We start from the raw sequence: 27,954 nt of genomic DNA, 5'->3' as shown, positions 1-27,954 counted from the left end.
AAAGGAATACATTATTTTTCTGAAAACTAGAAAGATGACAGGCATTCAAGAGTATGATAGTTTAAAGATTCAATTTTCCCAAATAAAACGGAACCCTTCTATTTAGATGGATTTTATTTTGCAATATTTATTACATATTCAATTCAAATGTACTCACTATTGTGCTAGGCAATTGAAAGTAAAAAGTATAAAGCTGCATTTTGCGCTCTCAGTGAGGTTTAAGTCAGGGAAATGAGGCATGCACACAAAATAACGAGAAAGTAGTATAATAGTTGTGATCATTAGTTATCAAAATAAGTGAATGAGCTAATAATCATTGTTAGAATAATAATTGTGGTCTTAGATCTCAGATGCTTTAATGAAAAATGTTATCTTGAGGTCAACTTTGACAAATGGGGAGATAATTGAAAAACATCTGACGTTCTAGGTAGGGAAAAAAACAGAAGCAAATGCTTAAAAATGGGAATAAGTATGTATTCTGTACACAGAGACAACTTGATTTCGATACATACTTTATGGTGGAAATAATGTTTGTACTTTTATTACACAGTCCAGACTCATGTTTCTAAAACACTGATAATTTTGTGTTTAACTTCAATGTAATGTGTAGACTAATACTTTTAGTGGGGTACAAGCGAGAGGAATGTTATTTTAGAAACTTTACTCTGGCAGCACTGAGTCATCATAAACTATTACTCTCAGATAGAAGATTTGATTCTTGCAGTTAGCCATGTCAGTTTATCATGAGTAATCAGAAAGTGTTACTCAGAAGCTTTATTGTGAATATTCAGTTTGTTACAGTGAACATGGATGTGTATGGGTGGGAAGGTAGTGTGCACTAGCACCACAGAATATTCTGTTTTCACCTTATGCTTGAACTAATTTATTGATGAGATTCTCATTTCTATAGTATAAAAGGAAAATATTTTGCAGTTATCTCATATTTGAAAGACTTTGCCATAGAGAACTTTATCAGAAATGGATGAACTTTTCATTATTTCTTATAAGCATATTGGTTTTGGCCTGCTTGACTTTAAAACTTTTTTTGGTAGACTTAGAATGTTAGTATTTAGATAAAGAAAATATTTTACTGAAGACATTACCAGAAAGTAAAATAACTTGAACATTTCTGCATTAGCTCTTTATCAGAGAACAACATTTATTTTATTTGGAAAGTTTTCCTAAATATGAGACTATCTGCTATTTCTCAGACTAAGTGAAAATTTAATAAAATAGCTGCCTTGATACGAAGAAAACAAAGTTCTTGCTTTATAAGGAATAATGTATGAATCATAAAAGAAGAATGAGTGATCATGGGAAACATTTAGCTTTTCAAAGTTTTTGGAACAGGTACCTTAAATGCTTTTGGGATCCAGTAAAGGCCAGGAAAGACAAAGAGTTGAAAGTTTCTTGGATTTGTCCTGTTACTTACATCATTAGTAATAGGAATAATGCATCTCAAATTTGGGCATTTATATAAAAACATGATTTTTAAATGGTCGTCTAGTATAAACTAGGATTTTGTAATGCTGTTTAAATATTTTCATATTACTTTGTTTCAAACGTAGACATTCAGTCTTACTTTTTACTTATTATATGTAAGATTTTGAACATCCTTGCTTAAAATATCAAATTCCTTCAAAATGGGATACAAGGTTAATATTAAACCAATACTTAAGTTCCTTTACACATTGTTGAGACAGACTATTATTGTAGGTGTACTTTCATTTATATGTTGTACTAATAGAGGTTAAAAGTATGACCCTATCGGTAATCTTTTTAAGCAAATAAAACTGTTTGGATGCTTTCCCAGGACGATTGGATTGCCCTCCAGGCGTATCTCTTCAATGCGGTCCCGGATGTAACTGGTGTCATTAGCCTTGCAGAATGTGTCATCTGTAATTGAAGCTATGTTGTTAAACTGAAAAAAAAAAGAGGAAAAAATTGTTCAGAAATCTGAAATCAACCTTTCGTATGCTATATAATGGGTAAAGGAAACCTAAGTCAGAGGTCTGAGTGCCCCCTCACTTCAAATCCTTGTGTCAAATTAATTAGGAAATACTCAAATGTACACCTGGAGACAAATACAATCAAGAGCAGACTTCACACCTACTGTGCTGGTCTACTTGTTATGCTCTGGATGGAATCTGGACTTCTGGGAAGAAAGTTCATGAGCCTAGTATTAATCTTTTTGATAGGCAGACATTTAGCTATCATGCTACTACAGTGATCTAACCAAAATTTGTATGTGAATAAGTGAGGTTCCCAATGAGTCACAAGATTTTGACTCATAGGTAATTAGAGTCAGATATTGTGAAAGGAACCATCATACCTGAAGATGAATTACACGTAGACTTTCTGGTAAATTAAGAGGCACAGATTCCAGGGCATTATGGTCCAAGTAGAGGAAGGTGAGGTTATTCAGTTTCTGTAAGGAAAATTTCATGTGAGTATTATTGAGGTTCTGTACATTCTTTCACAGGATTCAAGCAATATATATGTGCATATGAGTATATGTCTATATATACAGACTTGCATATTGATATAAATACATCAATTGTATCAATTGTTTGTATGGTAGTTTCTTGTTTGAGTTTTTTTTCTGACTTCACGTGTAGTGTATTTTGATCCTTTATGATGGCCAGTGGAGCTCTGCCGCATACCCCACACTTCTGTCCATTCATCTGATCTCTGAATATCTGGCTCTAATGCCAACTTCTGGTACTCTTTGTGTTTGTCTTGATAGGAGCTAATGAGGTGAGTCCCTACGTGGGATTGAATTTTGACCCTGGTGCTGCCGTAACCTCTCCTGTACCTCTGGAGTTTCCCATCTCAGTTCCACCAATTTCTAGCTAAGTAGTTACTTCTTAGAAATGTGTGTGCTTGTATTTTTTTAGTAGAGACGAGGTTTCACCGTGTTAGCTGGTATGGTATCAATCTCCTGACCTCGTGATCTGCCCGCCTCAGCCTCCCAAAGTGCTGGGATTACAGGTGTGAGCCACCATGCCCGGCCTAAAAAATACAAAAAATTAGACAGGCGTGGTGGTGGGCGCCTGTAGTCCCAGCTACTCGGGAGGCTGAGGCAGGAGAATGCTGTGAACCCAGGAGGCGGAGCTTGCAGTGAGCTGAGATCGCACCACTGTACTATAGCCTGGGCGACAGAGCGAAACTCTGTCTCAAAAAGAAAAAAAGAACAAAAAAACGAAAGAAATGTGTGTGCTTGGCCAGGCGTGGTGGCTCACGCCTGTAATCCCAATACTTTGAGAGGTCAATGCGGGCAGATCACTTGAGGTCAGGAGTTCGAGACCAGCCTGGCCAACATGGTGAAACCCCATTTCTACTAAAAATACAAAAATTAACTGGTGTAGTAGCACATGCCTGTAATCCCAGCTACTAGGGAGCCTGAGTGAGGCAGGAGAATTGCTTGAACCCAGAGGGTGGAGGTTGCAGTGAGCCGAGATCATGCCACTGCACTCCAGCCTGGGCCACAGAACGAGACTCCATCTCAAGAAAAAAAAAAAAAATGTGTGCTTAGCAAGATGTTTCCCAAAGCAGTTTAGTAAACAGCTTGATGCAGGTTTTTTCCCTAAGGGCTTAATGTTGGATTATTCTTCATGATCAGTAACCCATTATTGTGTATAATTGTAATTTCCCCTGACATTACTCTTTTACCTTATCTTCAATATGTATCCTGTGCTAGATTTTGCTAATTCTTTTCTGTGTTGCTATTTTAATACTTTCTTAAGCACCTTACCCTTCCACCATATGGGCATCAAGCTCTCGTCTTCCCAGTGAGTCTCATTTACATGAGTTAGAATAACCTAATTCTACTGGTGACTGTAGCAGCTTAGGACATTAAACAAAACTATAGGGCAGCTGAGTTTATTATTTTCTTTTTTTTTTTTTTTAGAGATGGAGTCTCGCTCTGTTGCCCAGGCTGTAGTGCAGTGGCATGATCTCAGCTCACTGCAACCTCCGCCTCGCAGGTTAAAGCAATTCTCCTGCCTCAGCCTCTCGAGTAGCTGGGACTACAGGTGCCTATCACCACACCCAGCTAATTTTTTGTATTTTAGTAGAGACAGGGTTTCACCATGTTACCCAGGCTGGTCTCGAACTCTTGAGCTCAGGCAATCTGCCCACCTCGGCCTCCCAAAGTGCTAGGATTACAGGCATGAGCTACTGTGCCTGGCCAAGTTTATTATTTTCATACCAACTTGTCATAAATCCCTTCTGTAATTCCTGTCTAAACCCCAGAATATTCAAACATTCTTTTTGTGAAATGTTGATCAGCTCCTTTTTTTTTTTTTTTTTTGGAGACTGAATCTTGCTTGCTCTGTGGCCCAGGCTGGAGTGCAGTGGTGCAATCTCAGCAGCTCACTGCAACTTCTGCCTCCCAGGTTCAAGCGATTCTTGTGCCTCAGCCTCCCGAGTAACTGGGACTACAGGCACCCACCACCACGCCTAGCTAATTTTTGTATTTTTAGTAGAGACAGAGTTTCACCATGTTGGCCAGGCTGGTCCTGAACTCCTGACCTCAAGTGATCCGCCTGCCTCAGCCTCCTAAAGTGCTGGGATTACAGGCGTGAGCCACTGAACCTGTCCTGATCAGCTTTTATAGGTCTTTAACATGTCTGTTATTCAAAGAGTGACCAATTCAAATTAATATTTTCGAATTACAACTTTAAAACAAAAAAAAGGCCAGCCACAGTGGCTCACGCCTGTAATCCTAGCACTTTGGGAGGCCAAAGTGGGCGGATCACCTGAGGTCAGGAGTTCGAGACCAGCCTGGCCAACGCCCGTCCCTACTAAAAGTATAGAAATTAGCCAGGCGTGGTGGTGTGTGCCTGTAGTCCCAGCCACTTGGGAGGCTGAGGCAGGAGAATTGCTCGAACCTGGGAGGCGGAGGTTGCAGTAAGCCAAGATCATACCACTGCACTCCAACCTGGGTGACGGAGCAAGACTCCATCTCAAAAAAAAAAAAAGGTGTATCTGCTTTTAAAAAGTCCTCTAAGAGCCCCTTAACTTCTGAGTTCCTTAGAAGAAACATCAGATGAACTCTGATGTAGCTTTAAAATGTCCCTTAAAGTTGAAAAAAGATACCTTAATTGTAATGAAAAATGAAAAAATTGACTATTTCTACACTTTCTAACAGATTGTACATTTTTTGACAGAATTTACCTGTGTGTGATTATCATAAACTTTATGATAATGAATATTTGATAGTTTCCGAAGTTACCTTTAGAAGCAAGAAACCTTGCCTTTTGAATGAGATTATGTCTGTTACCAGCAATGGCATGATCATCATTTTATCTGGGGAATGATTACATCAGAGCTATGGAAATCCTGGGCTAAAGTGATTACTCCTGTAGGTCATGCATTTTGAGACAAATTGTCTACCTAAACCGAAGTAGATTACTTTCCCCTTTGCCTACATAATACTTGCTTGAATTGTTAAGAAATGTATTTAATTCTTACTACATATAAAATTTTATATTACATGCTCTCATGAAATTCAAAGGAAAATCTCCCTATAGAATTTCACAGTCTAATATTTTTAAATATTAAAAGTTAAATTCAGTATTTACTTTTGGATCTTTATTTTTTTCTGGTATTTATAATTTGCTAACATTGTAAGGAAAAAGAAACACAGGAAATATCCCATTTTGAGCTTTCGTAGACTGTAAGTGTCCTGAGAGGACCAACCATGTCTGTCTAAATAAATATTTGCTGTGTGAACAAGTGAAAAAATGAGAAACAAAATAGTCCCATGAAATAAAATAAAGGTTATGTATTTTAACTGAGATATGGGTATAAGCTAGGCTGAATGAGCCTAATAGGATGGTTATTTATTATGTAAATAATGTCTTCACTTATTAAATCAAAATAGTTTTTAAGTGTAATCAAAATACAATTCTAGACCAAAGTTTCTCTTTTATCTATCATATTATCACTCATACTATGCTTAGTTTTACTATAAAATACTTACTTTGAATGCATTTGCTTTGATTCCCCTACTCTTGATTTTGTTGTATTTTGCATTAAATAAAGTGAGCTTGGGAGGAAGAACTGGAAGTTTTAGTAGTTGATTTTCAGCAAGTGAAAGTTCTTCTAACAGAGAAAGTTTTGAAAAAGTACCATCTTCTATATCTTCTATCAAATTTCCTGTAAAATCAAGTCTTCTTAAGTTAGCTAGAGGGAAAAAAAATATAAAAAACAACTACGTAAGTAAAATTCTTATTGTATGGACTGAAGAAAAGCATTTGTTTAACAGATCACTCAAGCATCTTTCATTTTTAGTGCCTGGTAGACTGTCTACAATTCATAGCCCAGTAAAGTTTTGTGGAATGATCACTGAACACCTCTTTGTGCCTGAAATTGTTTCCCTTTTTGACTGGAGTCCTAGAATCTCAGGTTTGAAAGTGATCTTAAAGTTAATCGAGTCTTTTCGTCTTTCTCTGTTCAAATTCCTTGGGATGGTCAGGCAATTTGAAAGAAATTCTTGTTGCAAATCATGGAAAGGAAGCATTACATTTGATTGGAATCATGTAATTTTTTTTATTTTTTTGCTGGCATGTTGCATTGTGATTCTGAGTATGTTATCTTAATCTTAATCTCTCTATGCCTTATTGATTAACAATAACAAAGACAAAGATGTTCCCTGATTTGTTAAAGTGACACAGATTGAGAGAGAAATTCAGTGTGTGTGTGTGTGTGTGTGTGCGTACTTGCGTGTGCATCACTTATATCTGGGATAATTAGGAAATACAATTGTTTCTTATTCACAGGAATCATGTTCTATAAAATTACCACAAGTGTTCAATTTGTAAATACTGAACCATTATTCCTAGGAGAAATACAGGGTTATGTTCCTGTGAGCCTCTGGTCACACATTTCCATCAACTATTAGTACATAACTTTATGTGTTTTTGCTTAAGGACGCTTGGCTTAATATATATTGTTGAATCATTAATATTGCACTATAACTCATGCCTGAACAAACCTTATCTAACATATTTTCCCTGTAGGCATGTCACAGCCTTTTTGTGCTTGGGGATGTTAGACGTCACTTCAGCACCATGTGTTGGGTCATGTTAAACAGCAAAATCAGGCCAGGTGTGGTGGCTTATGCCTGTAATCCCAGCACTTTGGGAGGCCAAGGTGGGTGGATCACTTGAGGTCAGGAGTTCGAGACCAGCCTGGCCAACACAGCGCAACCTCATCTCTATTAAAATTACAATAGGCTGGGTGCGGTGGCTCACACCTGTAATCCCAGCACTTTGGGAGGCCAAGGTGGGCGGATCACGAGGTCAGGAGATCGAGACCATCCTGGCTAACACGGTGAAACCCCATCTGTACTAAAAATACAAAAAAAAAAAAAAAAAAAATTAGCCAGGCGTGGTGGCGGGCACTTGTAGTCCCAGCTACTCGGGAAGCTGAGGCAGGAGAATGGCGTGAACCTGGGAGGCAGAGCTTGCAGTGAGCCGAGATCACGCCACTGCACTCCAGCCTGGGTGACAGAGTAAGACTCCATCTCAAAAAATAAATAAATTAAGTTAAATTACAATAAAAAAAGTAACCAGGTATGGTGGCACATGCCTGTAGTCTCAGCTACTGGGGAGACTGAGGGACAAGAATCCCTTGAACCCAGGAGGCAGAGGCTGCAGTGAGCCGAGATCACACCACTACACTTCAGCCTGGGCGACAGAGCGAGACCGTGTCTCAAACAAAAAAAACCCCCAAAAAACAAAAATCAATAAACAGCAAAATAATAAACACAAAGCACAAAAATATGAAAAACATGTCATTAAATAGACTGTGAACAGGGCATTTATTTACAGTATGAGAACTGGAACCAGAAGACAGTGTTACCTTGTTCAACCTCAGATGGGAATGTGCATGTCAAGTAATTCAAATTTTTTGCCACTCTGAGCATGTCTGAGAAGGACCATGAAAGCACCATGTGTATTAATTTTGGGGTTATAAATAAATTTTAGCAAGTGGGTATTCACAAATATGGAATCCACAAATAACAAGGATCAACTATACTTCAGTCCACATTTGGGAGCTATCAGTGGCAGCATGAATCTGGTTATGGTTAATCTCATAAATGTGTAGTGGGGCCAGTATGCATTTCTTGGTGTGATTTTTTTCAGAACTCTTTGACAGTATTAGGAGTCTAGAAAACTGACAAGAAATTAGTGATCTAGGACTGGGATTTGGTACTGCAGAAATGGAGGATTCTGGTGTGCTTATGGCAACACTCTAATTGAGTTAAGGTTTGCTGGTTCAAGATTGATAATGACCTGGTAAGGAATTAAATACCACTGTTCTCAACACTATTTCCATATTAGAATCATCCAAGGAGTTTGTTTGTTTTTAATGATGTTGCTTGGGCCCTACCCCAGATCTGAATTACAACCCCTGGGAAGTAGGACCTAGTATCAGTATTTAAAAAATACTTCCCTGCCGGGCGTGGTGGCTCACTCCTGTAATCCCAGCACTTTGGGAGGCCGAGGCGGGCGGATCACAAGGTCAGGAGATCGAGACCATCCTGGCCAACACGGTGAAACCCTACTTCTACTAAAAATACAAATATTAGCTAGGTGTGGTGGCGCACACCTCAGCTACTTGAGAGACTGAAACAGGAGAACCACTTAAACCTGGGAGACAGAGGTTGCAGTGAGCCAAGATCACACTACTGTACTCCAGCCTGGGCTGCAGAGCAAGACTCCATCTCGGGGTAGGGGGAGGGGGGAGAAAAAAAAAAACACTTCCCAAGATATTTTTAATATGCAGCCAGGTTTAAGAGCCATTAGTTAAAGTAAGAAAAAGCAGTTTCTGTGTTTTTATAGTCCAGGTAGAAAATAAAACATTGTGGTTGGAGAAGCATCCCAGTTATATTGGTGTTGCTCAGTGTCTGAAGCAAGGGATCTTGAAGTATTGGAGTTGAGAAGATATAGTTGCCCATATGTTAGATGGGCTGTCATCATAGACAGTGAAGTCACCAGTAAAGAAAGATCACAGGATCTAAGTGGAAAGATGATTCACCAACAAATGAATGAACTTTTGTGAAACATGTTAGATATTTATGTACAGTGACAAACCTATATGTGATAGGCAGCAACTATATAGAAACTTCTGTTTATATGAGTTAAATACTAATATGAGTTAATACTAATATCATATTTCAGCTTAACTTACGTATGTCTGCAAAATCTTTGGCAGTCAGCTTTTTAATTTTGTTGAATCGTGCGTAAAGATAGGCTGATTCCTTTGGCAAGGGTGGTACAGCATCAATGTCAACTTCTTCACAGTATACAGAGCCACTTAAACAAACACACAGCAGACACGTAGGCATTTCTAAATTGGGAATAAAATCATAAAAATATGAACAATAGTTTGAAAATATTTCGCCTCTAGCAGTAAAATTATTGCTATTATGAATGCTATTACTAATTTGAAGAGATGTTTTACAGAATCATGAGAAAGATAGTCATGGTAACTCGTTACCTATATTGTGCTTGATAATTCACCAGAATATTGTTTGAGAATCTCTTTTTATTTTGTTTTACTGGTGATTGCTTAATTGTTGAATTGATTGACAGTTACATTTCCTTATTTGAAAACCAAAAAAATTTACAAAGCAGGAGTTAAGGTAAACATGAGCTTGACTTACTAAGTTTGATGTGTGAGAAACATATTTGAGATTGGTGACAGTAGCTAGACTTTAGTAACCACTAGTTAAGGAAGCCATTAACTTGAAAATTAGAGTAATTGTAGGCACTGTTTGGATCTCTTAGCACCCCAAGTCATTTATTACATTTACTTGTCATACCTCTTGGAACATTCCTTAGTCTTTGTTTTTTATACCTTTTCCTGTTTTTGAAAAGTATAGAGCTTTTTTTTTTGTTTAGTTTTATTTTTCAGGGCATTTATTCTGCAGAATGCCTTTCAGTTGGCAGAGGTTTCTCATTTTTGGCAGGAGTACCATGGATCCTCAGTGCTGTGTGTCCAAAAGCACATGATATCTGTTTATCCCATTCCTGATAATATCTTTGGTCACTTGGTTCAAGTAGTATGTGCCATGTTTCTCACTGAGTAAAGTTAATATTTTTCACTTTATAACTAATAAGTAATTCTGGAGAAGTACTTTGAGAATCTAAATGTTTGGTGTGACATTGTACTTTCATATACTAGTTTTAGCATCCATTGATGATTCTTACCTGAATCATTTGTGACTAACCAAATAGTGATTTTCTAATTCCATCATTCCTTCTACATTTGTTAGTTGGCACTCTCTTCTTATTTTTTATATCAATATGAACTTGTTTTATACATTTTGATATATTTTATTATTTATTTACTTACTTATTTTTGAGACAGAGTCTTGCCCTATTGCTCAGGCTGGAGTGTGGTGGTGTGATCTTGGCTCATTGCAACCTCCACCTCCCCAGTTCAAGTGATTCTTCTGCCTCAGCCCCCTGAGTAGCTGGGATTACTGGCGTATGCCACCACACATGGCTATTTTTTTTTTTTTTTTTGAATTTTTAGTATAGACAAGGTTTCACCATGTTGGCCAGGCTGGTCTCGAACATGACCTCCAGTGATCTGCCTGCCTCGGTCTCCCAAAGTGCTGGGATTACAGACGTGAGCCACCACACCTGACCTATTTTGATATATTTTAAATATATCAAATAAACATGTGAAATTTTATTTTTTGAATTTTTTTTTTCTTTTTTTTGAGATGAAGTCTCGCTTCGTCACCCAGGTTGGAGTGCAGTGGCGCGATCTCGGCTCACTGCAGTCTCTGCCTCCTGGGTTCAAGCAATTCTCCTGCCTCAGCCTCCCAAGTATCTGGGATTACAGGCATGTGCCACCATGCCTGGCTAATTTTTTTGTATTTTTAGTAGAGACTGGGTTTCACCATGTTGGCCAGGCTGCTTTCGAACTCCTGACCTCAGGTGATCTGCCTGCCTCGGCCTCCCAAAGTGCTAGGATTACAGGTGTGAGCCACCAAGCCCGGCCTATTTTTTGAAATTTTAATTGATATTTTCATATCAATATGAATTGTGTCCCATGAGTCATAATCTGTGTTTATTTTAATAATCAGATTGTCACAGATTAGGCAGTGAGTGCCCTTTCAAGCTTTTTTTTCCTGCTACAGCTTTTTGTGGTTAGTTGACTTACAATTAATTGCATGTATTTAAATCGTACAACATATACGATTTTTACATATGTATACCCTCATGAAACGTTCACTACAAGTGAGTTAATTAACATACCTGTCACTCCAAAAAGTTTTCTCCTGCCCTTTGGTAATCTCTCCCTCCCACTCTTGTCCTTGAGCAATGACTGACCTGCTTTTGGTCAGTATACATTAGTTTGCATTTAGGAGAATTTTGTATTGAAAGAATTGTGTAGTATCTACTCCCTTTTCTGGCTTCTTTTACTCAGCATTATTATTTTGATTTTTAATCTTTATCAGTAGTTCATTCTTCTTTATTACTCAGTAGTATTCAATTGTCTCAATATATACAATTTACCTGGTCATTTCTTATGGACATTGGGTTGTTTCCACGTTTTCACTATTTCAAAGAAATTTATGTGTAAGTTTGTGTGGACTTAATGCTTTCATTTCTCTTGGGTAAGTACCTAAGGAGTGGAATGGCTGGGTCTTATTACAAATGTATGTTTTATCTTTTGAAGGAAGTGTCAAACTATTTTCCAAAGGACTATGCCATTTTACATTCCTACCAGCAGCATATGAGAGTTCCAGCTGCTCCACATCCTTGCCAACATTTGGTATGGTCAGTCTTTTTAATTTTAGCAATTGAAATGTAGGGCATGTTATAGTATCTCATTGTGTTTTAATTTGCATTCTCTGATAACTAATGATGTTAGCATCTTTTCATGTGCTTGTTTGGCATCCATATATTTTCTTTGATGACTTGTCTTTTTTTTTCCCTCTTACTAGTTTTCCTTTTGGAAATGAAACATTTTAAATTTTAATGAAGAACAGTTGGTTCCTTGATAATTCATGGTTTCTGTGTTGTATTTAAGAAATGTTTGCCGACCACCAAGATTTGACACTTTGTTTTCTTCTAGAAGTTGTATAGTTTAAGATCTTTACCTTTAGGTATGGGGTATACTTTGGGCTAATTTTTATATATGGTGCCAGGAAGGGTTAAGATTCTTTTTTGAAAAATTTTCCTACAGTTGTCTGGTTCTTTCAGCACCGTTTTTTGAAAGGATTATTCTTTCCCCATTGAATTGTGTTGTCACATTGTCAAGAACTAGTTGGTTACTTCGTGTTAGCCTGTTTCTGGATTTTATTTTGTTCTGGTGACCCACTTTAACATTTTTATGCCAATACTGCAGTGTCTTGATTCCTGTACCTTTGTAATAGTCTTGTTAGTATAAATCCTGCAACTTTGTTCTTCTTCAATGTTGTTTAGACTATTCTAGGTCCTTTATATTTTTATATATATTTTAGAATCAGCTTGTTAATTAAACAAAAAAAAACCTATTAGGGTTTTGATTGGGATTGTGTTGAATCTCTAAATTTGGGGAAAACTGACATCTTAATGATTTGAATCTTCTAGACCTTGAACATAATACATTTCTCCTTATATATAGGTCTTTAATTTCTCTTAGCAGCGTTATTTAGATTTCAGTGTACAGGTCTTACATACCTTTATTTTTTTTTTGAGACAAGATCTCACGATGTCACTCAGGGTGGGGTACAGTCACATGCTCATGGTTCACTGCAAACCTCGACCTCCCGGGCTCAAGCGATCCTCCTGCCTCAGCCTCTCAAGTAACTGGGACTACAGGTTTGTGCCACCACACCTGGCTTTTTCTTGGTTAAATTTTTTGTAGAGACATGGTGTCACTATGTTGCCCAAGCTGGTCTCAAACTCCTGAGGTCAAGCAGTCCTCTTGCCTCGGCCTTCCTGTAAACATCTTTTATATCTATTTCTTTCATATATTTTGATGGATTTAAAAACATTTTGTCAGGAGACTGGGTGCAGTGGCTCATGTATGTAATCTCGGCACTTTTAGAGGCTGAGGCAGGTGGATCATTTGAGTCTAGGAGTTTGAGACCAACCTGGGCAACATGGTGAAACCTCATCTCTACAAAAAAATACAAAAATTAGCCAGGTGTGGTGGCATGTTCCTGTAGTCCCAGCTACTCGGGAGGCTGAGGCAGGAGGATTGCTGGAGCCCAGGAGGTCAAGACTGCAGTGAGCCATGATCATGCCACTGTACTCCAGCATGGGTAACAGAGCGAGACCCTGTCTGAAAAAAAAAACAAAAAACAAAAAACATTATTCTTTGAGAACTTCCTTATTTCCTAACATAGCAAGATGTCCCAAACTAACCTTTCATTTTTCCTGCCCCAACCCTGAAATCAGCTATCTCTTCAGAAAGCACTGGGGGTTTTTTTGGTTTGTTCATTTGTTTTTAAGACAGAGTCTCGCCCTGTCACCCAGGCTGGAGTGCAGTGGTGCCATCTCGTCTCACTGCAGCTCTGCCTCCTGAGTCCAAGTGATGCTCCTGCCTCAGCCTCCCAAGTAGCTGGGATTACAGACATGTGCCACCACGCCCAGCTAATTTTTTTTGTATTTTTAGTAGAGACGGGGTTTCACCATGTTGGCCAGGCTTGTCTCAAATTCCTAACCTCAGGTGGTCCACGCGCCTAGGCCTCCCAAAGTGCTGATATTACAGGCATGAGCCACCAAACCCGGCCAGCATTGGTTTCTTTTAGTGGAGAATGGTATTAGAAACCAAGATGTAGGTGCTGGGTGTGCTCATTGCCATTGAGATCACGTTGCTTCTAGGCTCTTTCAGCAGAGAGAGCTAGGAAATAAATGTGTGTGTTTATTTGTCTCTTTCTCCACAGATAATACACATACATGCAACATATATGGATATAAACATATACAATATACATGCATATGTATACCATATACTCATATGTATACATACACACACATAGAGATAAACAGAGATAAACATTTCTATGTTTCTGTATCTCTGTATATACAAACCCTGAGTTAATACTAGTATCTTCTATTCCAAACCAACTCCACAGTGTTCTTTCTAGCCTCCCACCTTTCCATATTTGTAACGTTTCTCTGACAGTGAGGAACCTGGCTCTCATTATTTACAATATATTTACTTAGTTCTGGCACACATATTAAGTAGTTCCAGTATTGCTAAGTCATAACACTGTGCATAACAAACCTACTCACTGGAACTTCGTATTTGTTTGTAGTTCTTTTTTGTCCTTAGCCTGAAGGTATATAGGAAAATGCTGTGTTTAACAGTTAAGAGTTTTTTCTTCCTTTGCTGAGTTATTAATTTGAAGTACAATCAAGTTTATGTTTTTATGTTTGTATTCCAATTTGGATTCTTTTTACCTTATTCTTGTTGATTTCATTTATATACGTATTTGATTTTTTGACTATACTAAACAGCATTGTTCTAAAAATTAAATCTACATTAAAAAGTATATACGCAGAGAACTGCCATCCCCTCTCCCCCAATTTCTTTTTAGCCTGTATTTATTTTCACAGAAATAAGCAGATACATATATATTTTCTTATATCCTTTTCTTTCTTACATGAAAGACAGCATATTATAGATATCCTTTTGCACTTTGGTTTTTTTTCCACATAGTGTATCCTGGAAATCACTCCATGTTAGTTCTTAGAGATCTTCCTCATTCATTTTTACAACTGCATAGTATTCTCTTCTGTTGGATTTACCTTTGTTTATTCAACTACTCTTCAGTGTTTGGGCAGTTAAATTATTTCTGACATTTTGCAATTGCATGCAATGCTTGAGTGATTTTGCATTTGTATTTTATTTGGAGTATATCATCAAGGTAAATTTCTCAAAGTTGGCCGGGAGCGGTGGCTCATGCCTGTAATACCAGCATTGGGAGGCCGAGACACTTGAGGTCAGGAGTTGAAGACCAGCCTGACCAACATGGTGAAACCTGTCTCTACTAAAAATACAAAAATTAGCCTGGCGTGGTGGCGCATGCCTGTAATCCCAGCTACTCAGGAGGCTGAAGCAGGAGAATTGCTTGAGCCCAAATGGCGGAGGTTGCAGTGAGCCAAGATTGTACTACTGCACACCAGCCTGAGAGCGAGACTCTGTCTCAAAAAAAAAAAAAAATCCTCAAAGTTGGTTCTTATGTCAAAAAGTAAATGCATTTTTTATTTTGTTAGTTATTGCCAAGTTCCTGTCCAAAAGCATTGTGTTGATTTGCCTTCCTGCTGCCATGTATGAGTGTCTTACCCCATAGCCTTGCTCATGGAATATATTAATGTGTTGTCATACTTCAATTTTTTCCAATCAGATAGGTTAAAAGTGGTATCTCAATGTAATTTTAATTTATATGTCTCTGTGTGAGATTGAACATTTATTTGGGTCAAATCATTTAAATCATCTTGTGAACTGTCATTTTTTCAGTAGATTGGTTAATCTCTTTTCCTCGATTTTTAAGCGTGCTTTATAAATTAGAGTTACTAGCTCTTTATTTTTAGTTATGTTATCTGTTAGCTCTTTATCTAGTGATATTATTTATCTGTAGTATATGTTACAAATATTTTTCCCAGTTTTTAGTTGCCTTTGACTTTGCCACAGGTATTTTTAGGGTCAAATTTATCGTTCTTTTCTATTGTTGTCTCTGGATTTTGAGGCACCCTGCACCCAGATTCTTTTCTAGTACTTGTATGATTTCATTTTATACATTCAGATTGCTAATCTATTTGGAGTTTATTTTTTGTGTAAGGTATGGACCTAAATGTACCCCTCTTCAAATGGCTATTTCTCCCAGCACCATTTTTTAAAAAGACCATTTTTGCTTTAGTGATTTGGGTTGGTACCTTTAGTATGTACTAAATTTTCATGTGTATTTTTGTCTGTTTCTGGATTTTCTATCCTATTTCATTGATCTTTTTGTCTATTCATATAGCAGTACCGCACTTTTTAAAATATAGAGTTTTATAATATATTTTAATGTGTAGTACATCTGATTCCTACATATACTTGTTACTGTTTACTGTTTCCCTTGTTATTTGTTACATGTTGTTCCATATGAATTCTAGAATCTGTTTTTCCAGCTTTATAAAAAAAATTTATTGGTAATTTTAGTTGGATTGTTTTAAATTTATAAATTTAGAAAGAACTGACATCTTTATGATTTTGAGTCATTCCATCCAAGAACAAGGGATGTGTTTTTTTTTGTTTTGTTTTGTTTTTGTTTTTTTTTTTTTTTTGAGACAGAGTCTCGCTCTGTCGCCTAGGCTGGAGTGCAGTGGCATGACCTCGGCTCACCACAACCTCCACCTCCCGGGTTCAAGCAATTCTCTGCCTCAGCTTCCAGAGTAGCTGGGATTACAGGCACCTGCCACCACGCCTGGCCAATTTTTTGTATTTTTAGTAGAGACAGGGTTTCACCATCTTGACCAGGCTGGTCTTGAACTCCTGACCTCGTGATCCACCCGCCTCAGCCTCCCAAAGTACTGGGATTACAGGTATGAGCCACCACGCCCAGCCTGGGATGTCTTTAAATTTATTCAAATCTATTTTTACTATCATACTTCTCGTTTTTTAAGCTTTATTTTCTGTTATGGTTCATTTTCATTTTGTAGAAATATAGAAATTAATATGTGGTTTTTGTCATGTTTTCATGTGAAATAATGTTCTGTGATAGAGTAAGAGTAAGCCAAGTACACAGGAATTATTAAGTAGGACTTGTAATTTGTTATTTCATGACAAGTTTTCTATTTTAATTGAAATGTATGTGATAATTATTGATGCATATGTGTGTTTCTGTTCTGTAAGTTTCTTAAAGGCAATAATTATATTTACCGTATACTGAGGCTGTACATTGTATTTTGCAAATAATCCGCGTTTAAGTATTTCTTGAATAGATTTTATATGGATGGAAACCACACTTTGTGGAGGCTAAGCTTGCCTAAGCTTTGGTTGTTCTCACAAGTTCTTGCTCCACATTTCTCACTCATAATGTGGGATGGCAAATGGTGTGCACTCCCAGTTTGATTTTATCATTGGAAATAAAATTCCACTGTTTGTATTTACTGTATCTTGAGTCAGTTTTTGATTACCACAAGGAATAAAGTCCATTATAGCTATTTTTAAAAGATCCATTTTGAAAAATATTTAGATGATACTTACCATCATTTTCTTTCTTGGGAGGTAATGGTGTTATTGCCTCATCTTTTTGTAACTGAAGACTTTTCTCGTTGGGTATTATCACAGTTTCTTTTTCCTATTGGAAAAATAAAAGTTGTTACCTAGCTTCATTAAGTTTGTGTTTGACTGTAAAATGGAGGGATCACAGACACCTTCTTGTAGTTACAATTAGTGGCATTTCTTTTGTGCTCCATTAGGCTTTCATACATATTTCCATTTTATCATCTATTAAATTACAATAAGTATTTTTTAGCTTGTTTTTATTCTAGACTATGAGCTCCTTGAGTAAAAGAGCTGGGTGTTTTTATTTTTATATCGCCAGTAGGTACACTCAGTGCTTAATAAATGTTGAACATCCTGAAATTCCAAATGAAAGCGAGGTGAGAATTCCCTGAATTGGAATGAAAGTTTTTCTGAGGTGAAACTGTTACTCAGGGGTCTTGTCTGAAGTGAGTTTCTCATTCAGATTCTACCATTTTGAGTAACACTAGAGCTCCAGCCATGTCACAAGTATAAACTACCGATTAAGGTCTTTAGGTCTCTTCTTGGGGTGACCCTTTAATTACCTTTATCCCTCCATTAAGCCCTGGCTCTTGGAGCCCTTTTATTCCAGCTTACCTTACCTACCCTACTTGGGCCACTGGTGTAGGCCATTAATTCTGGGGAAATTGGAGTAGGTATAATTTAGATCCTGTCTTTCCTGTTCTTGGAGAGTACATTTTCTGCCATTAGATTACAGTGTATTATGTGGTGTCCTATTCTTTCTGTCCTTTGTAAGCATGTTCCATTTTAGTCTCGGTCTTGACTCCTGACTCTGCCCTTCACCTTCATTCTCCCATCTATGTGGTGGTTGAACTTCCTCCCTCTACTCTGTGTTTGCACATCAAGTCCTGTTGAATTCTACTCCACTCCACAAATATCTTAGACCCTGCATTTATATTAAGATAGAGAAACTTCTAAAGCCCTGTAAAGAGAAGAAGCAGACAGAAAAATCATCTCTAAACTCTTTAGGGATCAGGGAATCTTAATAGATTCAAATCATCCAAGTGAGCCAATAGCCTATGTTATGATGGGACCTTTTTTTCTTTAACTTGAAGCTATAATTAGTAATACCTATCCTTTGTGTCTTAGTGATGGGCAAAAATAATGCTATCATATTAAAAGCATTAACTGAAAGAAAGAAACTGTGGTGTTAACATTTGCTCATCGTGTACCCCTGTAAAAAAGAAAAGAGAAAGTAGCAATTGTAACTGGTCAATCTTATAAGTCTTTATCCTCCAATTTATAGTAGAGAAGAACTTCTGAAACAATCAGTATTGTTATATATTTGGCTGAATTTCTCATTTTCCAGTGTGTATGTGTATGTGTATGTGTCATACATAGTGGGCAACAGATACTTATGTGCTGTATTAACTTTTTCCTTACCCAGCATTCATTTCTGTGTGCCAAGAAAACCACAAGTAATTACTTGTGGTGGGGAAGTAAAGGTGGGGAATGAATGATGTGGTATAACATCACCCTTGCAGTGTTAACTCAAAGACAGTTACAGTTACTTGGTACCAATTGATAGAGGGTCTAAACTGTTAAAACTGATTTAAAAAGAAAGTCCTATGTTGACTAGGTTTTCAGTTTTTGGTACTGTATGTAGATGGCATATATAAATTATTGTGGAATGCTATTGATATCAAAATAACCAGTACTCTTCTATTTATTTTCTTAAAATTGTTTTCTATAATAATAACCTTAAGCTGATAATTCATCTTTATTTCTCCAAATACACATTTCCGCTAATTTATTTTTGAGGCAACACAACATTGCAAGTATAGGGCATTGTGTAATATTACTTAATATATAAATTGCAACTGGTCAGGGATCATCTTAAAGTCTAGTTTTCTTTAAGTTTTATTTTTTGGTTACTATAGATACTGTTTTGTTACCATAGATACCATTTATTAATTTGAAAAGCATACATACTCTAAAAATATAATCTTAGGGACAATTATTATGAATTCGTTTGAATCATTTAAAGTGATTTTCCCTTCCCCTTACCTTATCAGACACATTCAGGAAAAGCAAAAACATGCATTTAAATGGGCAGTATTTTAGAAGCTAAATTTAGAGTAGAAATAAAGTACCTTAATATTTTTTCCATCCAGGTATTTATCCTCATAATCTTGGCTAAATATGGATTCTTCAAAATTATCTGTTCCATAATCATAGATAATGCGTGAGTCCTGCTGGGTTGGTGGTGCTGGCTTTATCAGAGGCACAAACAGTAACAGGAGAAGTGTAGACTGCAGAGTCTTCATTTTAGCAAAAATCAAGGTGACTGGAAGTTAATAAACTAGTGGCCTGCTGACTGTGGGACAAAACTCTCTTTTTCCCTGGAAATAAAAATTCAGACCATCGAAGCAATATTTAAAAGCTTAGAGGATGTTTTGGCAGGGCGTGCGCAGTAAGGGCCAGAGAACAGTATTTAACCCTTAGTGATCTTTAATTAGATGCTAGCAGTTTTTATGTATCAGTGAACATTCTGAAAAATAGTTTTGGAAAATAGTTTTACTTCTTCTCTATCAGAAATTCAAGAAAGATTGATAATTTTAAGTTTCTTAATAATTGCCTTCAACAGACATACTAATATTTAATTGAAATATTCTTAGGATACCTGTAGTATAAATAGTTAAAATAAAGCCCCAAGATCCTGTCTCATGTGAGTTAAAAATATCATCTTTCCATTTAGCTACTTTATAAGAACTCTTGATTTGTATTGGTATGAACAGAAACAAGTTCCAAGAAAAGTTTTAAAACTTAAATTTAACATTATGAAAAGTAGTCATTAACACCTTTAGGTGGTACAGAATATAGGAAGAGCCATACGTTTTTAATTTTCTCAGTTTTGTAATTTTAATAGGTGATCATAATTTTTAGTTAATAATATTGTATTTTTAATTTAAACTATGAAAACTGAAAGAATAGTATTGCAGGCTGGAGGAGATACTGAACTTTAATCAAAGAACTTTGAGGAATGTAATAGAAAGGATTCCTTTAGGCTCATCAATGGATTTTCTCTGGTGGGTACACATTTCAGACTTTTTCTTAAGTAACTTCAAACAGAATCACTCAGAGTTGCTGATGCTGCATTATAGATGCCAGTTTGTCAAAAATCCAGAGGTTGAAAATGAAGAATATAATGGATTTGTGACTTCTGCAGCACCCTATTCTTGCCTGCGTGGATGTTAAATTTATGCGATGATATACATAAGTACTTCTTAAAAATTAATTGTTTGAGGTAACTGAAACTTAAACCAGAGATGGCCTTTACATTTATTAAGACTATTAGATGAGTCAGTCACACTTTAACAAACAATATTTAAAATAATATATGAAAAGTAAGCCTACCGTTGTAGCTGTTTTGAAGTTTTTTGTGGTTTTCCTCAATAGATGTTCATGTCTGTGCATTAGCCCCAAGTGGGAGGGTGAATGAGAAAAGCTATGGCTTGATTTCAAACTGCTGAGTAAAATTTCAGGGCCCAGCAGCTTTAAGAACAGTTTCCATGTGATAGAGATCTTTGCCAGCATTCTTTCTCTAGGGTGAAATGCAGTGTGTTGTACTAGAGAACTGTGCTTAAGATATTTGTTGTAACTGCTACACTCAGTCTGCTTCAACTAATTGACTATAAACTTGTGTCATTTTATTATTGTGTAATAAACATTCATGTTTTGGTGAATATTAGTTTATGAAAAATGATATCGTTTTAAAGTCATCCTTTTCATTTTGGTGATTTCCCAGGAGATTAAACAATCTGCTTTTTGAATGAAATAGAACACCAAATGAAAACATAGTCCATGTTGTTAATTTTATGAGGATTAAAAATACTGCCCTAATACCATAATTAATATATAGCCAGTATAATATATTTTTCTAGTGTAAAAATTAGTTTTAGCACAAATTATTTTATAGTTTTATCATTTGGATTTTTTCTCCCCTTTATTTTAGTTACATATAAGAAAAACTGATGCATAAAAATTAGCTTTTTAAAAGTAAATTTGATTTATAGTTTTTGAGGTTGATAGTAAAAGATACTTTTGTTTGCTGAATGAAGGAAACTTTATAAAATTACTTTAATATTGAAATTGGCTTTTAAAAGTTAAAGTGGCATTGTAGATACCATACAAGCAACTTTGAAGATTTTTTTAAAGAGTCACTTTTAAAAAATTCCTCCTTGGTGCTTTTACCCATCAAATTAACTTTTCTCCTTTAAGCTAAAAATTTAACAAATATGGATATATATTTTATTAGAAAATGAAAGAATACCAATTTGTTTTCTTTTCTAGTCAAAATTGTTTTAGAACCTTTCAAATCAAAGCTTAAATAAACTAAGACTTGAATACTGAAGTTTTTATTTGAATGTGAATTATCTTAAATTTAGTTGTGATATTGTCTGGCTTGAGTTGATATAAATTGTTGGTTTTATGGCTTCAAGGATACAATAAAAATTTTTAAAGACTTTGAAATATATAATAATGGAACAACACGTTGATTTGTTTTGTATTGTGTGGCAAGTTAACAAGATATTGAGAAGTAAGCTGGATAGATACCATATGTCCAAATTTAGAGAATCTTAGAGATTCATAGTTTCATTAATGGTACACTTTGATGCTTTGTACTACAGAAAATTATTTTGTGAAGAACAACTTTCCTTGAAAAGTTATGACCAGTGAATACAATGTTATTAGCATTCACTCATTTAATAAAAGTTTATTGAGCGCCAGTTCTGTGCCAGGACTTCAGACACGTAAACTCAGATAAGCAAACTTCAGTTTCTTCCCTCAAGGAACATTTATAGCCTCTAAGTCAGCAGGAAAAGCAGCAAACAAGCAACTAGAATACATGGTAGGGCTTGCTACACAGAAATATGCAGAGTTCTGTGATAACCTGAGAGAAGCCACAAACTGACTGGGGGTCAAGGAGACTGCACCCAAGCTGACTTCTATAGAGAGGATAGGAGAGGACAGTAAGCACAGGTGATGAGGTATTCTAGGCAAGGGGATCATCACGTGCTCCCCTTGGGGAGGGGATGGGGGTAGATTATTTAGAAAATTTATAATTTGTTTTGCATACTGCTGGAGCTTGGAGGGAGAGAGAGAAGAAGTCAGGGGGATGGACCATATTAAGAGATGCAACTAGACAGGGGGAATAGAGGTTGGATTAAAGAAAGTATTTTATATCCTGCTAAAGTATTTGGGCTTTAGTCTGTAGTCAGTGAGAGACCATGTAGAGATTTTTAAGCCAGTGATGGCTTAAATATGATCCTGTTTGCATTTTAGAAACATTCCTCTAATGTTGCATTGCTGAAGAATACCACTGTTCATCTATTGTAGTGGTTATCTATTACTGTGTAAAAAACTACCACAAAGGAATGGCTTAGTTAAAATAACACACATTTATTATCTCACAGTTTCTGTGGGTCAGGAATTTGGCGTGTCTTTTCTTGATTGTCTGCTTCAGGATCTGCATTTGAAGTGCATCTGGCACTGCAGCCTCACTTCAGGGGTTGAGTAGGAAAGGATCCAGTTCTAAGCCCATGTGGTTGTTGGCAGCATTCAGTTCCTTGCAGAATGTGAAACTGTGGGCCTAAGTTTCTTGCTAGCTGTTGACTGACGGCCTCCCTCAGTTCCTTGCTATGTGACTTCCTCAAAAGGGCAGCTCACAACATTGCAGCCTGCTTCTTCACAGCTAGAGAAGGAAATAGTCTTCTGGCAAGATGGGTATTAACCGCACTTCTGATACCAACAGCAATTTCAGGGGATTCCTAGAACCAATCTTATTACATTTGATAATTCCCTAGAACTCTCAGAACTCACTGAAGACCATTATACTCATGATTATGGTTTATATAGAAAAAGGATACACCCTAAAATCAGCCAAAGGGAGAGATGCATAGGGGCAGTGTCTAGAAGGCTCCAAACTTGAAACTTCCATTGTTCTCTGGATGCATTGCCTTACGTTGATATGTGGCAGTGTACGTGGGGTATTGCCAACCAGGCGAGCTTATTCTCAGTGTTCAGAGTTTTTATTGGGGCTTTATTAATAGGCTTGATTGATTGATTGATTGAATTCAGCCTACTGGTCCACTGATACTGCATAACCCAAATCCCTTATCCTACATCACATGGTTGGTCTTCCTGGCATAGCCACCTCTACCTTAAGACTATCAGGTGTGGCTGATCTCACCCTAAACAAAAACACTCCTATCAGAAAAGACATAGATCACCTCTCAGAAGCCAAGGCAAAGCCAAGACCTCTCTTTAGGCAAAGCCAAAATCTTTACTACACAGTACTCAATATAAAATGCTTGAAACTGAGGTGATTTTCTATTCCAGAAAGAAATGAATGCTGATAGAAAGCTATTTAGCTTTTACTCTACAGGAGTAAAAGATGAAAGCTGTCTCATGCTCAAGAGCAGGCATTGTATCCAAAGATGAAAGAGTCTTCTTTGTGGAATTCTTTTTGTGAAGGCAAGGTCTTGCTCTGTCACCCAAGCTGGAGTGCAGTGGCACGATCATGACTCTCTGCAGCCTCAACTTCGTGGGCCCAAATGATCCTCCCACTTCAACCTTCTGAGTAGCTGGGACTACAGGCATGCATCACCATGCCTGGCTAATTAAAAAAATTAAAAGAATTGTAGAGACGGGGTCCTCTTATGTTCCAGTCTGGTCTCAAACTTTTGGCCTAAAGTGATCCACCTTGGCCTCTGCGGAGTTCTTTTAGGTGACCCTATTGTATTATCTTTGGTGCCTTATGGGGTTTTATTTCCTCAAAGGTGTACCATTGGTCTGTTGGCAACCAAAAAAATGTGTTGAATGGAATGGAGTTTTGGAAACAAGAGCTTCCAGGGAAAAAGTATTTTTGGGGAGTGGCTTAATTCTGATAGAGACCATATAACCTCCAAGTGGATTAGCTTTCAATGAATGCTACAAACCGGAAGAGTCTTTTCCCCATCTTCATCTTCATTCTCTAACTTTGTAGGAAATAGTTTGGTTTAGGAGTCAGAACACCTGAGTTCTAGTTTTTGTTTGTTTGTTTTTGAGACAGTCTTGCTCTGTCTCCAGGCTGGAGTGCAGTGGCGTGATCTCAGCTCACTGCAACCTCCACCTCCCGGGTTTAAGCAATTCTTCTGCCTCAGCCTCCTGAGTAGCTGGGACTACAGGCACGTGCCACCACGCCCAGCTAATTTTTATGTTTTCAGTAGAGACAGGGTTTCACCATGTTAGCCAGGATGGTCTCGATCTCTTGATCTCGTGATTTGCCCGCCTCGGCCTCCCAAAGTGCTGGGATTACAGGTGTGAGCCACTGCACCCAGCTGAGTTCTAGTTTTGATTCTTCATGAACCTTCCTCTGATCTTGGCAAGTTCTTTGACGTTTTGGGCCACAGTTTTTTAATCTATTGAACTTTTATCTATTGAATCGGGTTACTACAGAGTTCCTCAGCCTCTGCACTATTGACATTTTGGACCTGATAATTCTCTGTTGTGGGGGCTGTCCTGTGTGCACTGTAGGATGTTTAGCAGCACCTCTGCCTTCTACCCACTAGATGCTAGTAGTTGCACCCCACCCCCACCCCTACTTTGTGATGACCAAAAATGTCTCCAGACATTGCCAGCTGTCCACTGATGGGTAGGGGTTGGGGAAGCAAAATCATTCGTATTGATAACTGCTGAGTTACTAGATACACATAGACCCTTTTTAATTCAGCATTCTGGATTTTGTGGAAAGTCTGTGATTTGGATCTCCGTCTTAAATCTCATACTTATGCTTGAAGCCTAATTGTTTGTTCAAACAAGAAATATGAGAACCCATGTATTTTACTTCCCAGACTAAAGGGTCAAATTTATATGGAGAGGAATTATGACTCAATGTAAGGAAGAGCTCATGGTAAAATTGTATTTTATTTGTTAATTTAGTTTTTCTCAGTAGTACATAAATCTCTGTATAGTGAATTCATAACCTAAACAAGTGAAGTGATGCAAGATGTGTCCATGATGTTATGATATTTACAACTAGGCAGATTTATAACTTGGAATAGTTATATCAATTTAGGAAATTGGAACATATAAGAAACTTCAGATGTTTAGCCATTATGATTTAACTTTGTTTCCAGCTGCTCTTATGCTTTATTTCCAAAATGTAGAAGAAATGGATTTAGAATCAGGAAACCAGGGTTTTAGGTCTAGCCATCCTTGGGGACATATGAATTCTTAAAACAGAAAAATTATATAGAACAGACAAGGTTTATTTTTTCTATTTTCTTTTTTACCTCATGGAGCTGGTTAAGTGTGTTATATAATATGCATACATCTGTATTTTAGTTTAGTGCTCCCAAGCTTGAGAAATCGAGTGAAAATGTGTAGTGTTTCAGGTAATACTTAAACACTGGCTAAACATTCTCAACCAGTATTATCGTGAACAAATTTATGAAGTATCCTTCTTAAAATTTCCTTTCTAAAAGTTAAATGTATGTTCATTATGCATTTATATTTGTTAATTAAACTTGGGTTTATGGTGCAACTTGGACTTATTTGTTAATAGTTACAGTTTAACCTATTAGCTAACATAATTAAATACTTGGTAGTATAATGAGAAAAATAATAAATGAATTTTCACATTTTTATTTCCTGCTATAAATATCAAATTAACTGGTTTAGTCTGTAGCTCTGATAGGTAACTGTGCAGTCTTGATGTACTATTTGAAGAAAATACTTTATTCTTCATTGTCTCCCAGGGAATGCATTGAGGTTTTTCTTTGTTTTGTTTGTTTTTTGTTTGTTTGCTTGTTTTGAGACGGAGTCTTGCTCAGTCACCCAGGCTGGAGCTCAGTGGTTCAATCTCGGCTCACTGCAACCTCTGCCTCCTGGGTTCAAGCAACTCTTCTGCCTCAGCCTCCCAAGTAGCTGGGACTACAGGTGCGTACCACCGCGCCTGGCTAATTTTTTGTATTTTTAGTAGAGACAGGGTTTCACCATGTTAGCCAGGGTGGTCTCAATCTCCTGACCTCATGATCTACCCACCTCAGCCTCCCGAAGTGCTGGGATTATAGGCGTGAGCCACCGTGCCCAGCCTCATTGTTTTGTTTTTAATGAGAAGTACTTAAGCAGGTTTGAGTTAAGGCATTTTCAAGTACCAAAAAATGATTGTTAAATCTGTCTCCTCGTTGGGCCCTGAGCTAGAGGATGTGGGATGCATTTACTTATATGCACTTTTAGAGAGAGGAGCCAGAGCAGAGTTGAACTGTTCTTGCTAATAAACAGGAGGAGTTTGACCACACTCTGGGGCAGGGAAGCCAGCAACTGAGTGCCTTGTGAGGGGGTGGAGGGAACCCTGCCATCCTCACCCTGGTGGGCCATCCAGATGGTGCTTTGAAAAGCTGCAGTGTCCAATAGTGGTTGTGAAGTTGTGAGATATATGATTTAAGCACCCTAATGAAACCCTTAGTAGTCTCTCTTGTCCACTATCTTTTGTATGAGTAAAATGTTGGAAGGAACCCAAAGAGATGCTTACTTTGTTTTGTGTGCCAGGAAAAACTGAGCACCCAGGAGTGTGCAGCATCTGGATCTGTGGGCTGCTGGGCCAGATATGCTACAGTGAGCCTTACTGTTCACTTGATACCTCCAACTCATGTGCACTTTATGTGCTGTATTATACCAATTATTTATCGTTATCCGTATGACAACCATATGGAAACCATCTTTTTTTTAAAACAAAGAAAGAGACACTTAAACTAAATAACTCACTCAAAGTCACCTAGCTTAAAAGTGTCGTGTCAGGCTTTATACCCACATAGCTCTTATATCAGATTCCTTTTTTTTCCCTTTTGAGACAGAGTCTCGCTCTGTCTCCCAGGCTGGAGTGCAGTGGTGCAATCTCGGCTCATTGCAAGCTCTGCCTCCCTGGTTCACACCATTCTCCTGCCTCAGCCTCCTGAGTAGCTGGGACTACAGGCGCCTGCCACCATGCCCAGCTAATTTTTTGTAATTTTAGTAGAGACGGGGTTCACTGTGTTAGCCAGGATGGTCTCAATCTCCTGACCTCGTGATCTGCCCTCCTTGGCCTCCCAAAGTGCTGGGATTACAGGTGCGAGACACCACACCTGGCCAGATTCCTTGTTTTGAATTGCTAAATTTGTTTTTGTTTTTTGAAACAGGATCTCACTCTGACACCCAGGCTGGTGTGCAGTGGCATGATGTCATTTCACTGCAACGTCCACTTGCTAGGCTCAGATGATCCTCCCACCTCATCCTCCCAAGTAGCTGGGACTACAGGCATGCATCACCATGCCCGGTTAATTTTTCTATTTTTAGTAGAGACGGAGTTTCACCATGTTGCCCAGGCTGGTCTAGAACTCCTGGGCTCAAACGATCAGCCCACCTCAGCCTCCCGAAGTGCTGGTATTACAGGTGTAATCCACCATGCCAGGCCAGAATTGCTAAATTTGAATTGCAATTTTATTATTTGCTAAGGCTGTTCTTTGAGAGTTAAAATGTATTTTCTTTTATTCATTTAGGAGGAGATACAAATTGAAACTCCAGAGCTCTGAAAAAGGAAGGGTTTTCAATCTCTTAAACTGTGCAAGAAGTGAAACAAGTAATTACCATGTCTTTATATTAACCCCAGTCAGGAGCTTGTTCTCTCTACTTTTGCCAGTCAGTTCCTGCCACACATTA

The 27,954-nt window shown here is 37.5% G+C and overlaps 2 protein-coding genes across 4 annotated transcripts in view; one reads left to right on the top strand and one right to left on the bottom strand.

Annotated features, from left to right (window-relative positions):
• CENPP (centromere protein P) overlaps window positions 1-27,954 on the top strand; it is a 286,353-nt gene that overhangs the window by 58,721 nt on the left and 199,678 nt on the right. The window lies entirely within an intron of this gene.
• Window positions 102-20,837, bottom strand: OGN (osteoglycin). The gene is made up of 7 exons (XM_054502641.2): window positions 20,632-20,837; window positions 19,368-19,616; window positions 17,215-17,308; window positions 9,202-9,360; window positions 5,987-6,189; window positions 2,333-2,428; window positions 102-1,921 (listed from the first exon to the last, which is right to left on the bottom strand). The coding sequence occupies exons 2-7, from the start codon at window positions 19,539-19,541 to the stop codon at window positions 1,751-1,753; spliced, it is 897 nt and encodes a 298-aa protein (XP_054358616.1). The 5' UTR covers window positions 19,542-19,616; window positions 20,632-20,837; the 3' UTR covers window positions 102-1,750.

This window comes from Pongo pygmaeus, chromosome 13 (genome assembly GCF_028885625.2).
Source record: "Pongo pygmaeus isolate AG05252 chromosome 13, NHGRI_mPonPyg2-v2.0_pri, whole genome shotgun sequence".
In the NCBI taxonomy this organism is placed as follows: Eukaryota; Metazoa; Chordata; class Mammalia; order Primates; family Hominidae; genus Pongo; species Pongo pygmaeus.
The sequence above is the reverse complement of the archived record's forward strand: the minus strand, read 5'-3'. Positions and strand labels throughout refer to the sequence as shown.